Genomic DNA, 15,864 nt, shown 5'->3' with positions numbered 1-15,864 from the left:
ACTCGTCTGGTGGTTCTAAAAGATCAGAGGAGACACTAACAGTACAGCACCAGTCATTTCAGCACTGGACAGCTCCCTGAGTCAAACTGAGCTGTCCAGTGCTGAAATTTATCCTTTTTTTTCTTTATATCTTGCCCACTGACGGCAATGATAATAATAGTAAGAATTATTATAAACTGAATTAACAAAGCGCCTGTTAAAACAGTGACAATGTGTATTACAAGGTAAAAATGTAAAATTGAAGGGCAGACAATAGGACACTATTTAGAAGCAATTTGAAGATCACACATCAATAGAGAACAGATACCGACATACAATAAGTTGCTGATGAGGAAAGAGTAAAAAACAAGATAAGATATCAATATAAAATGCCTGTAAAAATGTGTCTTTAAGAGAAATTTAAAAGAGGACAAGGGTGTTGTAAGATGGATCTCCTCAGGGAGATTGTCCCAAAGAGTGGGAGCCCTGAAAGGCCCGGTCACCTTTGGTCCACAGCGGGGATTGTGTTATTCTAATGCATTTGTTGTCATAAATCTTCTCCTTCAGGTTTACCTCTCCATCCTCCATCCACCCTAACCTGCGGTGTTGGGGAAACCCCTGATGAGTGGTACCTGTATCCATGAGCCCCGTGCCCCTTCCCCCTCCCTGTCCGGCTTCAGCACCCCCATCTCAGAGCCCCCCTATCGACGACTCGATGGAGACAGCCCTGCCTGCACCCCCGAAACGGACCTGACCCCCACACAGTGTGTCCTCCGTAACGTGCTGTCCATCGACACCGGTGGACAGGGGGCGCCCGGTGGCAGCAGCCCCACTCCCAGTGATGGAACCTCGGCCCACTTTGACAACAGCGTGCTAAAACTACATGAACATGAGGTCTGCCAGTGTGGCGGCGGGGCCGAGGCAGGGCACAGTCCGGAGGCTGGCGCTATGCGGAGCCAGTCGGACAACATTCGGCTACAATCGGGAAGTGGAGGTTTTTTGGAGGGACTGTTCGGTTGTCTCAAGCCAGTCTGGACGATGATTGGAAAGGCCTACTCCACTGAACACAAGCATAGCCATGAAGGTAAGTGGATATGTTCTATCTGTATGCTCTCTGACCTCTGTTGGGTTCTGCACAACATATCTAAATGCCACAGAACAAAGAAAAAGCGACTATTTTGAGACTTAAAAACGTCACTTAGGATATGATATTACTGTGTAGCCATGGAGATGTACCATAGAAAAAGAAGAACTGAGTCCAGGGCTGGAGCTTGAACTCCACACTGATGAAAGAGGCATTCACATCCTTTACTTAAGTAAAATTACCAGTGCAGCAATCTATGATTACTCCACAAGGAGTATAACTGAATAAAAGTTCTAATTCTGCAGAACTAGAGTGACTGTGACTGACCTATTATAATATATTACATTACAGTAATGTTGGTGATTTATCATTACACAGTTACAATTTGTTGTTTCTTGAGCCAGAGCTAGTTGACTGTACAGTGATTAGTCTGAGGTCGGGCCCCTCCAGAGACAAACACGAGGGGTCCTGAGATGATTAGTGAGGCATGAAAGTAGAAAACAAAGTCTACTACTCAGACTTATTCAGATTTTTGACGCTTCTCTACTATTTTGATGAAATATTGAATCATTTGACACCTTTGGGCCTTAAACTTAAAACACTCTGAGATCGATAGGATTCATAATTTTCACCAGAGTATCATGTTATTATTTTAGATATAATCCTAAAAGCAACTGCAGGTGTGCGATAAATTAAATGTAGAATTGGAGTATAAAGTAGCAGAAAATGGGTATCTTAGATTGTGTCACTTCTTGTGTACATTTTATTTGTCCTATTCCATAACCAGCCCTCCATTTTTCCCATTGCTCTCTCACCTCATAGTCATTAGACAGTGAGTTTTCACAGCTGCACTGGGAGAAGCATCTTGTGAATGCGCCTCCGCTGCAGCTCTCCAGAGATCTTGACACTTTGGTGGACCTCATGAAGAATTGATTCGCCTGTCTCTTTTATTCTGCCCAGCTCGTCTCTCTTTAGTGACCATGCTCTCGAAGTCGTTTGAGTCGCGTCACTATGACAGCTGACAGACAGATTAGACCAGAAGTGGATTGTTGTTCTTTTCCATCAATGTCTCTCTTATCTTTTCATAGAAATACTCGATAAGATGTAAATATATCATTTTTCCGAACAAGGCAGTTTCTTTGTGTTCTGCCAGGATATTCCTCTGCAAAACCCGCCTCCCCTTTTTCTATACTAACAAGAGTAAATGTTGACATTTGGATGCTTTGCAATATGTGATGAATATATAATGAAGTGATAACTCTTTCTGTTGCTGTGCCTGTGTTTATAACTTTCCATAATTCCACATGTATAGTCACAGAGTTTTGTTTTGTTTGGCTTGTTGGTCTGCGGTTAGAGTCCTGGGAGGTTCCTTTTGAGGAGATCTCGGACCTGCAGTGGGTGGGCAGCGGGGCACAGGGGGCCGTCTTCCTCGGCAAGTTCCACGGAGATGACGTGGCTGTAAAGAAAGTGCGGGACATCAAAGAGACCGAGATCAAACACCTCCGCAAACTCAAACACCCCAACATCATTACTTTCAAGTGAGGAAACCCGTGATATCTGTTCCAAGATTTGAATATGCATAAATCCCACTTTTATATAGTGTTTCCTATTCTGGCTCGCTGTGCTGAGTTATCTGACTGTCTTGCCTCTAGGGGAGTGTGCACCCAGGCTCCTTGTTACTGTATCCTGATGGAATATTGTTCCCAAGGCCAGTTGTATGAGGTGCTGAGGGCGGGTCGTAAAATCACCCCTTCCCTCCTGGTGGACTGGGCCATGGGCATCGCAGGGGGCATGAACTACCTACATCTCCACAAAATCATCCACCGAGACCTCAAGTCCCCCAAGTGAGTGAACACAGCCACAGCCTGTAACGCGAAAAGCCAACACAACATCTAAAGGATTCTTTATTACTCCCACGTGAAATACTGTGTAACCTCTCCTTTGCAGCATGCTGATTACACACGATGACCTGGTGAAGATTTCGGACTTTGGCACCTCGAAGGAGCTCAGTGACAAGAGCACCAAGATGTCGTTTGCTGGCACCGTGGCCTGGATGGCTCCGGAAGTGATCCGGAATGAGCCAGTGTCAGAAAAGGTGGACATTTGGTAAGTCTTGTAAATGTTTGTTTTTATTTCGAGCTTATTTCAATGCTGCTGGTTTCGCAATTATCTTTAATGTACTACTATAGAAGTGCAGATAATGCATCAGTGTTGTGAGTTAATGGTTTTTGTTTTGAGTGTTTCCTCAAAGGGAGTTGTATGATTTCTGCTTTTATCTTGTTGTGATGTAGTTCAGTTTGTATTTAAGTTTAAAGCTCAGTGAGACTTTTTTGGTGGAAACAACAGTAACTTAATACATTTACTCAAGTACTGTACTTAAATACATATTTGAGTTACCTGCACTTTACTCTTGCTGATAATCTTGCTGATAATACTTACAGTACATATGCTTTTACTTAAGTCAGGTTTTGAACGCTGGTATTAACGTTGAATCAGTTAAGGATCTGAATACTTCTTCTAACATTGAATATATACAGGTCCTTCGGGGTGGTGCTGTGGGAGATGCTAACTGGGGAGGTCCCATATAAAGATGTGGACTCATCTGCCATCATCTGGGGCGTGGGAAACAACAGTCTTCAGCTGCCCATACCTGAGAGCTGCCCCGACGGCTTTAAGATCCTCCTCAGACAGTGCTGGTGAGTAAACGTCTGGAAACAGAAATAAAGAACGTGGCTTATCTGTGGTTTAAGGGCTTTATTGATTTTTACAGTGAATTGTAAATGTAAACAGCTGTCTCCCCCATCTCTGATCCGCAGGAACTGTAAGCCCAGGAATCGTCCTTCTTTCCGTCAGATCCTTCTTCATCTGGACATAGCATCAGCGGATTTACTGTCCACTCCACAAGAGACGTACTTCAAGTCTCAGGTATGGTTTCTTGTCTCATTTCCCATCTGAATTACTGAATATACACCAAATAAAAACGGCCAAATTCATTATAAATAGTCAGACATTTCTGCCGCACTAAAGAGATCTGTGATTGAGCTCAGCTCGGGCTAGACAGAGCTTGTTAACAGAAATGTGCTCTCATCAGGCTGAATGGCGAGAAGAGGTGAAAGAGCACTTTGAGAAGATTAAATCTGAGGGTACTTGTATCCACCGACTCGATGAGGAACTGATCAACAGACGCAGGGAAGAGCTCAGGTATATTTTATACTCCTACCTCTCATATACCGTGTTTTATGCGAAATCACAGTATAGCAAATGTATTGTACTTGATAGTGGTAATTTTACGACATTGGTCTGAATACATGAGGCCACTTACATTCTGTCATATTTCTCTATTCCACTGCTTTGTCTGCCCCTGTGGATGAAATAAGTGCCTTGAGCGGACGCCTATTGTAGAGGATTTGGATTCTCTCATGCGTATGCACAATGACATCAGTAGCCTCTTTTCTTCCCAGGCATGCGTTGGACATTCGTGAGCATTATGAGAGGAAGCTGGAGAGGGCTAACAACCTTTACATGGAGCTGAGCGCTGTCATGCTGCAGCTGGAGCTTAAAGAGAAAGAGTTGCAGAGGTACGAATAACTGGGTAGACGCAGGGTGTATTTTTGCAAAATGCTGACGTTCTTCATTAATAAGCCGCTCTGTTTTCACACTCTTTCTGTCCAGGAGAGAGCAGTCTTTGGATAAGAAGTATCCAGGCTTGTTTAAGCATCATAGCTCCAGGCAGGGCAGCTCCTCCAACTCCATGGACAAACTCATCAAGAAGAGAAATGTCCCCCAGAAACTGCCGTCAGGAAAGAGGTGTGAGATCTCAGTTCAGCGGCTATTTGATAAAAGTTTAAATCTGAAATGGAAAATTTGTAATATTTATAAGGCTTGTGGAGTACAGTTGTTGACTAACCCCTCCCACTCTTTCAGGCCAGACATCCTCAAGTCTGAGGTAATCATTCCAAAAATGGATTCCTCCGTAATGCAAGTCACTATCCCAGCCTGCCCCAACAGAAGCTCCACTTCTCCTAACCGGTCCCGACGGGTAAAGACCCGACATCGCAAGCCCGGTAAGGGCAGCAGTGGGGACCTGGCTGGACTCAAGGTGAATCAGTCGTCCCCTAACAGGGACACAACTGCCCAGGTTAACAGTTCGACCACTAACACCTCCAAGCATCTCCTGGAGCCTTCTGCTGCCCTGCGGGGCCACGAGCAGCAGCCGCGGCAGCTCTCCTCCTCCAGCCCTGACCTCATCTGCACCACACTAGAGGCAGAGGCCCGGGGAAAAGGGGAGGCCTCAGTGGGTGGGCTGGAGAGAGGGGGGAGCCTCAGTGCCTCTGCGGGCTTAGGGGGGTCCGAGGTGGGTGCAGCTGGCATGGATGACCTCATAGAAACTCCTCCGCGCAGCGACACTCCCAGCGAGGATGCCGCATCGTTCCCGTTCTCCAGCAGCCCAGACTCACCGTGTGGGAGGGGAGCGGCAGCAGGACGCGGATCTCTGGGATCTCCACGGCTGCCTCATGACGGAGAGGACAAAGAGGAGGGGGCCGGTGCGCTGAGGTTGCCCCGGGGGGCATCAGGGGGAATCGGGAGTCAGCACCTTACACCTTCAGCCATTCTATACAGGGCAGCTATCACACGCAAACAGGTACAGAGCTCGGTGTGTGTTGGTTTTCCTCAGTGCTCCTCTGGTCATAATTTCCATCATTTTCACTTGTGCATGTTCCTGTTTCTTACTCCAGAGGCGTGGAGTATCGTCAGAAGAGGAGGAAGGTGAAGTTGACAGTGAGGTTGAGATACCACGGAGACGGTGAGTAACTTGATGTCCGTCTTCAGTGGAAAATTCCCTCCGGCCATGTTCCCTCCCTGACAAGTTGTTGACTCATACAAAGAAGAAGAATAACGTCATTCTGCCATTTCGTCAATTCTGTGATTTTTTTTTTTTTAAACCTGCTTTTGTTGGTGCCTGTTTTCCATCTCTCCAGACGACCGACCAGCATCACCAAGTGCCAGTCGGTGTCTACGTTCAGCTCCGAGAACCTGTCGGTGTCTGACGGCGAGGAGGGCCACACCACGGACCACTCTCACAGCGGGACTCCAGACGTGGTCAGCACCAACACCGACGACAGGTTGGACGACCGCAGCGACGACCTCCTCTCGCAGGGCTCCGAGATCCCGGCAGACAACACTGATCCTGCGCAGGCTTCTGATGGCCTGTCAGAGAGAGACGGAGCCCTGGGCCCGGCGAAGGCTCAGCTGGACGCTGGGCAGAATCCTAATGAGGTAAAACAGCTCCTCAGAGGACTGCATGTGTCAGTTGATGTCATCTTCTTATTCTGATGTAAAACACAGGAAAACAGTGGTGGAAAGTAACTAAGTAGATTTACTCAAGAACTATATTTATGATGGATTTTTACACTTCTATGTCATTACCAATTTGTTTCTTACTCCCCTATATTTAAATGAATGATAAGGTCACTAATTATGTTTAAGATTAAGATTGAACATAAAAAACAAATGCATACATGCAGATATTGTAAAGATGAAACCCATGAGTCTCATTAACCTTTCAGCTAATTACACTTTACAAAATAGTGTCTTGATCAACATCACACACTTTGATGAGTCTCAGCCATCAACGCCTATTAAAATGGAAAGTGTCACATGTCCAAACACACAAATTTTACTTTCATTAACCCTTCACATAAACATCAAATGTGAAGCCGATAACTTGTGAAGCAGATAAGCGAGCCAAAGACAGAGATTTCTGGAATTATCAGATAGATTTTACTTGTAAAAGTTCACGTTGGTTTTAGGTCACGTGTGAAAATCTTTTCCTCTTCTGTGTGTAGAACCGGGCTCTTTGCGATGACTCCGACTGCGACAGTGCTGAGCTGGACCAGTCCGGCAGTGGAGAGCCCAGCCGCCCCCCCAGTGCTGGAGCATGGGTTCCACCGTCTCTGTCCTACCAGGGGTCTCCACAGGCGCCGCACCCAGGACCTCCATAGATCCCTTGACACTGGGGACCGACCTCCAGAAGCCCGACAAAGAACAACCATCACAGGCGTACACCAATCTGTCAGAGCAGTACCTTACTGTCGTCATGAGGGATCACACCCACTACAACACTCAGACTATGACAAGTCGACTTATGGTGTCTCATAAGTTTTGTTGGCCGGCAAACCCACATCAGACGACATAGGGCATTTGTCGTAACCTGGCATCAAATATTTTGGCAGCTTTTGACATCAGATAAATGTCATTTCCGTTCAGTAGGTTTTTTTAGGCAGATTAGCCTTAGCCACTGCTCCAGTTCAGCAAAAACTCTTTCACAGGCGCACGCACAAGAAGCCACCACACTTGTAGTCCTTGAAACACTCTAACCCTCACTCCTGGAGCCTCCTTCATGGTACTCCACACACTAATGCATCGGATACTAATGAATAATAATGTAAATATCCATGACATACCACATGAGAAATATCTAACTTTATTTTATTTGTAAGATAATGAAAAAAAAAGAAGATAAGACTAAACGATATGCAGCCCTGTGAACAAATGCATGACTACATGTTTATAATTTATGGTTTGAATGTGTCCGTTTTATATTTTGTGAAAGTTTACACTTTTTTAATCCTGAAAGTATTACATTTTGAGTTATTTTGATTTTGTTAAATAAATGTCAGCACTCGAGAAAGAGAAGAAAAAAAAAAGTCATAACGGAATGAAAATCTCACCCGGACGTGGATCATGATGCATAATTAGAGATCTCAGTAAGTGATATATATATTTTTTAACCCTCCTACCACAGAGTTTCACGCACACATAAGACACGCGCGTGAGGTTTTTATTAAGCTCATCGAGTTTAGGATAGGATGGGAGTCGTCTGTACATACACTAAGGTGCCAGTCTTATTAGGGTGCTACCACTAGTGCAGTCTAAAACAACAGTGGTATACGTCAGGAGCTGGACATGTGCACTGGTTGCCTATGGACTTGCATATGTAAGTAGAGTTGCATACAAACACAAGCACAACTCTTCAAAATACTGCACGTGTTCCCCATCTCTGTTCAAACATGGTGCCTACATTGCCCACAATGCAACATGGAGATTTGGGTTTCCAACTGACTCACATTACATCACACGAGGCAGCATCTATTTAGAGATTATACGACTTTATTTCACTTATGTGGTAATTTAGTATTCCCAAAGACCTTTAAAAATCGATGTTGGTGTGTAAAATAGTTGGAGTTCCGGCTTTAGTAATGAACCAAAACGAGTCGTGTAGCTCGCAACGCTGACGGGCTTCATAAAAACCTCAACTGTACATTTGACCCTTTAATATTACTGCAGGAGTAGCCGGATAAGGAATAGAGCACTTCTCCGTGGTGGTTACTAGTAAAAACAGTAAGTATCCTTTGGGTTTGAATAGAAATGTTTTTGTTTTTATACGGCATTGCACATTGTACCTGTAACATAGGAGTTATATCGAAAAAGCTAAATATTATGAGCAACAATAAATAATGTGTTGGTTAAAAAAGAAAAACTACAAAGCAAAACGTGTGTTTGTTTAAAAAGACGTAGCTGCGGTTTGCGCTGGCTCTGCGTCACATAAGACAGCTGAATGAGAAATAAATGACTATTTTCAATGACTTTGAGCATGTCCAAACTGATCCAGTGTCATTTCTTCACTTGCACATTTGTCCTTTCATACCTGAAATAAGATTCCCCCGCAAGACAGGACCACGTCTGTGGATTAGTAGATACCACTTTCTGATTAGGTACCACTTATAAACAGTGAAGCTTTTATCAATGGTTTTATTACGACTTAATGAATCCATTATCTATTAAATCTAATTCTTAATATACCAGCTGCTAAGAAAAACAAATGCTGGGTAGTCAGGTTACAGAGGATTTGGGTCAAGCACAAGATTTATTCTTGAAATCCAGAATGAAAAATAAATATTCCTTGTAAAAATTTTTCTTATACTAAATTGCTCATCCAGACACTTTTCAGTCAGCAACTTGCTTCAATGATTCGTTCTTATCAATTACTGTTCAACCATTTATCTCCTGGAAATCAGCTTATTCATATTTACCATGTAACAACAGACTGGATGTGTTAATGTCGAGACCTTTGCTAATGATTTATTGACATTTAGAGGTGAACCAACTATTGCTGATGGCATATTACAAATTGAAAAACCCTTATTGCCCTTTATTAATGTCAAACTGACAATTATAACTTCACGCTAGAGGCATTAACCCTTTTAACATGGAACTCTTAAAAAAAAGTACGATTTATATAAACAGACTGCTGGAAGACAAACAGCAACCACCATCAATGTGTGTAGCTGATCTATCAACAATTTATTATCCGTTAATAAAGCAATTAAAAGCTTATTAAGCCATTCAAATAGACCTTACCAGAGAATGGTTCCAGTAAACATGACACTGATAAATAAAAGGTGTCCATCTAGGATTTCATTTAACATAAAAATGACCAATGATCTCTTCAGCATTTCACATCTTTTTTTTAATTTCTGCATTTCATTTCAACAATTTAATTGCACCCAGATCTACAATAGTTTGAAAACGTGCACAAAAACGTGAGTTTCTTCATCCTGCAAAGAATAATAAAAAATAAAATCTGACCCAGGCAAAAAAGGATAGCAGGAAACTAGTGTTAATTCTATAATTCTCCTTCTAGTTAATCATAATTTAATACCTCAGCATGATATACTTATAAAGACCAATATGTCTTGTAGTTTTGCCCCTTGCAGCATTCCCCAGCCCTGCAGTTAAAAAAAATATTTTCTCTATTTAAAACAAACATTTCAATGTTATTATTATAATCTTCATCATCATTACTATGGTCTTAGTAATTTCTGAGAAAAGAAAATATTTTCCTCTCATTCAGGCCCACTCCTAGTCACCGAGGCCCACCCACCCTTATCAGAATCCAATATACAACAATGCTCAAAAGTCCTGATCGAGAAATATAACGGATGGAAACACAGGAATGACACAAAACAATTACTCTGCAAAGTAGAGGTGAGACTTAATGTAGCTTAAAATTCTCATCAGCACCCACATGAGGGATGAATTAACTTCTGACTGAAAGGTTGTTCCTGCACACATCTTGAACTGGAAACCATTTACACCCACTGACACCCATTAAAACCCACAGTTCCTCATCCAGGACCTACAGCTTCACACTGAAGATGGCAAATATTCATGAGCTCTACTCTCAAGGAGCTGTGTTTTAAATAAAAATAAATAGATATTTAAAAAAGGAAGGGAAAGAACAGTCCATCTATAATGTTATTGTCTTTTTTTCTTCATTTTAACATTTTCTAAGAAAAATCTGACATAAGAAAACGGTATTTATGCCTTTTCAGATTTTTCTAAAACTTTTTATATTTTACCTTTATCAAGAAAATCATACAGATATACAACAAAATAAGAAGAAAAAAACAACAACAGTATGAATCCTTTAACAACTATATGCAAAGGGAATTTTAAAAACAAATAAATAAATAAAATACCAATATCCATGATGTTGTAATTAAAACTGAGGAAGAGTCTAACCAAAGCAGAGGAGAAAACAGTGAGTTTATAGTACTTGGTTTTTGCATTAAGTTCAATAAGGGACCTCTTGGTAAAAAGTAGGGGGAGGGGTTACTTTAGGTGCTGATGATGATCCTCCATGTCAGTTGGCTGCAAGTCCAGTAGCTTCAGAAGACAGCCTGAGGAGAACAACAGAAAATAGAACTTTACGTTAACATTTCAGTAAATAATAAAGACAAATGTATGTTTAAATAGTGACAATACTTATTACAAAAATGGTTTATATATGATGACTCTTAATTAATTAATGGCAATGATAAAACATTCTAATCCAAACAAAGGGTCAATAATAAGATATTTCTACATTTAGTGAACCAATAAAAGTCGACTCAAGTTGCAATTCTCTGATGCCAGGAAAGTTCTGATCAAGCAATTGTATTCTGGGGAAATAGAGCTTTGTGTCTCTTCCTCTGTAATAAACCTCAACGTTTGTGACTTGCTGGTCGTATGGACATGATAACAGCAGATCTGTAAACCTCCACCAACCATAAAGCTGCAGGAAATATAGTCACGATTTCCCTTCTGCTCCTGAGTCACTGGGTTGAATAATGGCCAGAAAATTGTGTTTGAAGAACATTTAAATGTCAGTGAAGCCGACCTTGAAAATAGCATCACTCGATCATTTTATCCCATGAAGACATTTATATGAAAATGTACCATAATTAGCTCATTAATTCCAGAAAATGTATTTTGTGGGATCAGTGCGATTTTGATCTTAGGGCACCAAAATCGTAACGATTTATCCAAATGAACGTTTGTGCCAAATTTTAGGAAAATCCTTCAAAGTTCAGTTCACGAGAATGTGAGACAAATGGAAAGACATTTAACTACAATAAAATGTCTCTGGTTGTGGCTATCACAGTCGAGGAGGTATAAAGAGAAGAGATTGTGGTGTCCAGTGAACCCTTTCTACTGAAACTGACTCTTTACTCAAGACAAAGCAAACAAAACGTAGAACACTCCTGTCAACCTGCTTTTGAAAGGATGCGTCTCAGAACCCAGCAGCTTCTTTCTTACCGAGCATTAATCAGGTACTCAGCCAGGCTGATGCTGGCGTGGGAGCCAGTGATGGTGACCTGTCTGTCAGTTGAGCCCTCCACGGGGTTAGCGATCTTGATCTGAGCACCTGACATCTGACGGATCTCATTGATCTTTGCGCCCTGACGACCAATGATGCAACCAATGAGCTGAAACAAAAATAAACCGTGAGAACACATCAGCATCGTCAATCCCACAAGGTAAATAATAAAACGACAGGACAACAGGATATTTAGGATCTTGTTTCCACGTTAAAAAAGCAAAAGGAGGTAAAGGTCACTTACATCGTTTGGAATGGTCAGCTCATGAGAGCCAGTTTGTGCAGAGGCATCCATCCCTCCTGAAGAAACGCAAAGAAACCCGACAAGAGTGTTGAATAAACAGATTTTTACAGATTTACAGCAATCAAACTCCCTCTTTCCATCTGTCCACCTACCCTGGAAGCTCTGGTTGCCGTGTGCAATGGGGAAAGGGCTCTGCTGCATGGCCAGCTGGTGAAGTTTGGTGAGCTGTTGATAAACAGAGGAATCGACGTGGAGAGCAAACAAACACAGACAGAGACAGACCAGGAGTGAGGAAAACTTTTACGACAGCAAAGCTGAAATGTTGCAACTATTTTCCTTTTGTAAAGAGGTTAAAGTGAAGATGAGAGGAAAATATGGAATGAAGCATGAGACCCATGATTGAGCCTCAAGCTTGAAAAATGTTGATGTTAGAATTTTACTCTACAATCTTTGGGTTATTGAATGAATGTGACTGTCAAGCAACGGTGGTTGATATAAATGGGTCAGAGGGATGGAATAAGAAGGTGGTATGGCTTCCCAGGACCGAAGTTGCAAATATATTGGATCACTTACAGAGGGCCCTTCACTTACATCAGGCTGTGGAATGGCGTGCTGCCCTTGGACAGCGTATGCCTGCAAGGAGAGAACAGCACTTAGAGGGTGTGGCAGTGTCACACACACTGAACTCAAAAATCCATCAGTTCACTGTCCTTGGTGAGCGGCACAACCAAAGCCAGGCCGGCTATAAACAGCACACCAGCTACTGGAAACAATTGCTTGTGTATAATTTGACTCATTTGACCAGAACTGCTTCAGCACAAAGTGGAACCAAAACTGGACACAATCAAGGAAAATACTGCACATGACAAACAAATTAAATGCTTTCGTTGTTTACCTGACCACCTGCAAAGATGACAGGAGAGCCTGAGGGTTTGGGTCTGTACGGGATGGTCACTCCCTTCGGTGGAGACTAAACAAATAGAAACATTCACCATTGAAGCATCATCAACAGGAACATAGTAAATTATAAATAATCTTTGGTATCAATAAGAGCAATTGCAAATGGTTGTCTGTACCTCAAGCATGACGACACAGATCTGCTTGACACACTCGATAATGGACTGGGGGGTCCCTGCAACGGTGATGGCACGCTCTGTTGAGTTGGGCAACATGTCCCCTGCTACTTGTACCTGAGCTCCTGCTGACTGTGGACACAGACATACACACCGAGAGTTAGGACACTTCAACACAAATACAAAACATCACAAAAACAAAGAAGCCCGGTGACAAACCTCTCTGATTTCCTTGATCTTGCAGCCACCTTTGCCAATGAGCGAGCCACACTGGCTGGCAGGCACGACAAGGCGCATGGTGACTGGCGGTTTGCTGGTGGCTGTACTGTTAGTCATTGAGGTGCTGATGTCCTATACAGAAAGTAGCACGACAGGAGAACAGTGAAAATTAGAACGTTTCAAATATGTTGCTGTATCACGTTTGACGCAGGATGTGGCGTGCGACTCTCACCTCTTCCAGTTTCTCGATGATCATGGAGAAGGCTTTGAAAATGGAGGTGGTTGGTCCTGCGAGGGTTATGATCCTCTCTGGACAGTTCCCCTCTGAGATGTTGATGCGAGCTCCGCTCTGCAGAACAAAACATGGAGTATTTAGATCAGTCACAATGTAATGCCGTAACGTGCAGGCGTGAGCTCCACTGAAATTATGAATGAAAACAAAATAACCTACCTCCTCTCGCATCTTCTTAACCGACTCTCCTTTCTGTTGAAGAACACACAAGTACACAATATTTACAAATCGCACCACAGGACAAGAAAAAGATGGATTCGTGCAGGCATCAACACAAACGTACCTTTCCGATGATGCTTCCAACCTCCTGCGGATGGAGATAAAAAGAGATGACACGTTAAAGCAAGATATGTATTGTTAATGGCCACCAGACCTGATTATACTGGGGGGAGGGGGGAATGAATGCTTGAAATCAGACATCGCGTGCAGGAGCTCCCTCACCTTCCCGTGCATGAGTAGCCTGATTGTAAGGGTGACATTAAGTCCTCCTTCAACCAGGCTAGAGTCCATTTCTACCGGAGAATCCAGGGTGAGTCTTTGGTGAGACAGGCTTAAAGTCTGAAAACAAGAGTCAAAACGGGACGATCAGGGACAGATGTAGTAGCTGGACACCCGAGCCCTTTAAACCCGCTGCTGTCAGTGCAGATGCGTGAAGCGATGCGGAGGGTTCACATCTGGAAAAGCCTCTTATTGTGGTTAATAACGTGCGTGTGTCACCTTGGGAAAAAGAAGGAGACGCCAGTAAGTCCAGTAATTCACGTTAGACTGGCCCGACTCCACTGATTCACGCTAGCACAATGACCCACTGTCTCTATGGGGGGATGCCTAATTCCCGGCATGTTACAGCTATGGCGACACAGCTCGTCATTTACTTAATGGGTTCAAATCAATCTGGGGGAACTTTTGATTTACACTAGAGTAAGTTTAAGCCGAGTGCGCGTCCACATTAGCAACGAAAGACTCGAAAATGGCTAAGGCTAACGTCGCAAATCCCTGTCTATTTTGGTGAGAGCAACACAGTCACGCAAGGCTACGCTAGCTAGTTAGCACAGCCACATTTCCTAATAACTTCTCCTTTGTGGTGTTTGGGGAAATCATTAGCGGCGCACGTTTAGGAACCGACGCCGGCACGTAACTCTGCGACGGGCCGCGACGCCGAAAACATTTCGGGGGATTTTTTTTCCATTCGCGCTCGCTAGCTTTAGCATCGTACGCTCCAGCGAATAGTCGGGTCCCGCGGCCTCCGGAGCGCGCCGAGTAGTTCCTGCCCTTCATCCCGAAAGCTGCGGACAAAAACAGGCAGAAAAAGCAGAACGTGTGGCGCTCTTACCAAAACAGGCCCTTGAAGAGTGTTCAGGGGGAGTGGGTAGGGTGGCAAGGGTGGAAGGGGAGAGGTTCGGGAGGGAGTTTTAAAAGGATCCGGGGAAGAGGGAAGCGACACCGCTGCTCGATCGGACTCTTCTCTCCTGCTTAGCACAAAAGACCCAATGAGTTCAACTTTGACCTCCGCGGCCCCGCCCCTCCACGCACAGCCCCGCCCACCTCGGGGAATACATCCAACACGTAAATTAAAGGCCACGATTATGTTTTGATTTTATTTTATTTTATTTCAGTAGGGAAATTATAAAGATACAGTAAGTCACCGTGATGAGAAACAGAATAATGACTTATTATCGCATTGTTACGACTAAGTATCTTATTATTATGACTTAGTATCTTATTATTATGACTTAGTATCACATTTTTATGACTAAGTATCTTATTATTATGACTTAGTATCTTATTATTATGACTTAGTATCAAATTTTTATGACTTAGTATCTTATTGTTATGACTTAGTATCTTATTATTACGACTTAGTATCTCATTGTTATGACTTAGTATCTTATTATTATGACTTAGTATCTCATTGTTATGACTTAGTATCTTATTATTATGACTTAGTATCTTATTGTTATTACTAGTTTTGACAATTATGTACAATTAAAATCATATTTAGTTACAGAAAAATTATTATAACCACTGTATAAACAATGTGAATATAGGCTGTAGATGGATGGATAGATAGATAGATAGATAGATAGATAGATAGATAGATAGATAGATATTTTAATTCCGTGTGTTTACAGACAGAAATAATTGTGAATTCAACCTGAAAAGATGGTTTGTGGTTGAAGTTATTTCAAGGTTGAAGAAACGTTTCTACAGTGTCTTTACATGTTGAGAAAGAGTCACTGAATCACTAACAGTCAAGTTTCATGTAATAAATAT

The 15,864-nt window shown here is 42.7% G+C and overlaps 2 protein-coding genes across 4 annotated transcripts; one reads left to right on the top strand and one right to left on the bottom strand.

Moving 5' to 3' along the window:
• The first annotated feature begins 600 nt into the window (after positions 1 to 600).
• Positions 601 to 7,065, top strand: map3k12 (mitogen-activated protein kinase kinase kinase 12). Its single transcript, XM_053425318.1, has 13 exons — positions 601 to 1,063; positions 2,418 to 2,601; positions 2,716 to 2,907; positions 3,011 to 3,169; positions 3,601 to 3,759; positions 3,880 to 3,988; positions 4,155 to 4,264; positions 4,525 to 4,641; positions 4,736 to 4,870; positions 4,988 to 5,705; positions 5,800 to 5,867; positions 6,043 to 6,340; positions 6,910 to 7,065. The coding sequence occupies exons 1-13, from the start codon at positions 601 to 603 to the stop codon at positions 7,063 to 7,065; spliced, it is 2,868 nt and encodes a 955-aa protein (XP_053281293.1).
• Positions 7,066 to 9,571: 2,506 nt separating this feature from the next.
• LOC128442503 (poly(rC)-binding protein 2) lies at positions 9,572 to 15,092 on the bottom strand. Of its 3 annotated transcripts, none has more exons than XM_053424981.1 (13): positions 14,924 to 15,092; positions 14,035 to 14,151; positions 13,877 to 13,900; positions 13,753 to 13,785; positions 13,534 to 13,650; positions 13,302 to 13,433; positions 13,086 to 13,214; positions 12,905 to 12,979; positions 12,583 to 12,642; positions 12,162 to 12,234; positions 12,010 to 12,065; positions 11,705 to 11,874; positions 9,572 to 10,806 (listed from the first exon to the last, which is right to left on the bottom strand). In XM_053424981.1, exons 2-13 carry the CDS (start codon positions 14,101 to 14,103, stop codon positions 10,770 to 10,772), a joined length of 975 nt encoding a protein of 324 aa, XP_053280956.1. In that variant the 5' UTR covers positions 14,104 to 14,151; positions 14,924 to 15,092; the 3' UTR covers positions 9,572 to 10,769. The 3 variants fall into 3 exon arrangements, with proteins under 3 accessions (XP_053280956.1, XP_053280957.1, XP_053280955.1); XM_053424982.1 differs by having other exon boundaries at positions 12,601 to 12,642; XM_053424980.1 differs by having other exon boundaries at positions 12,010 to 12,234; positions 12,601 to 12,642.
• Positions 15,093 to 15,864: the final 772 nt, after the last annotated feature.

This window comes from Pleuronectes platessa, chromosome 6, assembly GCF_947347685.1.
Source record: "Pleuronectes platessa chromosome 6, fPlePla1.1, whole genome shotgun sequence".
Lineage (NCBI taxonomy): Eukaryota > Metazoa > Chordata > Actinopteri > Pleuronectiformes > Pleuronectidae > Pleuronectes > Pleuronectes platessa.
The sequence above is the reverse complement of the archived record's forward strand: the minus strand, read 5'-3'. Positions and strand labels throughout refer to the sequence as shown.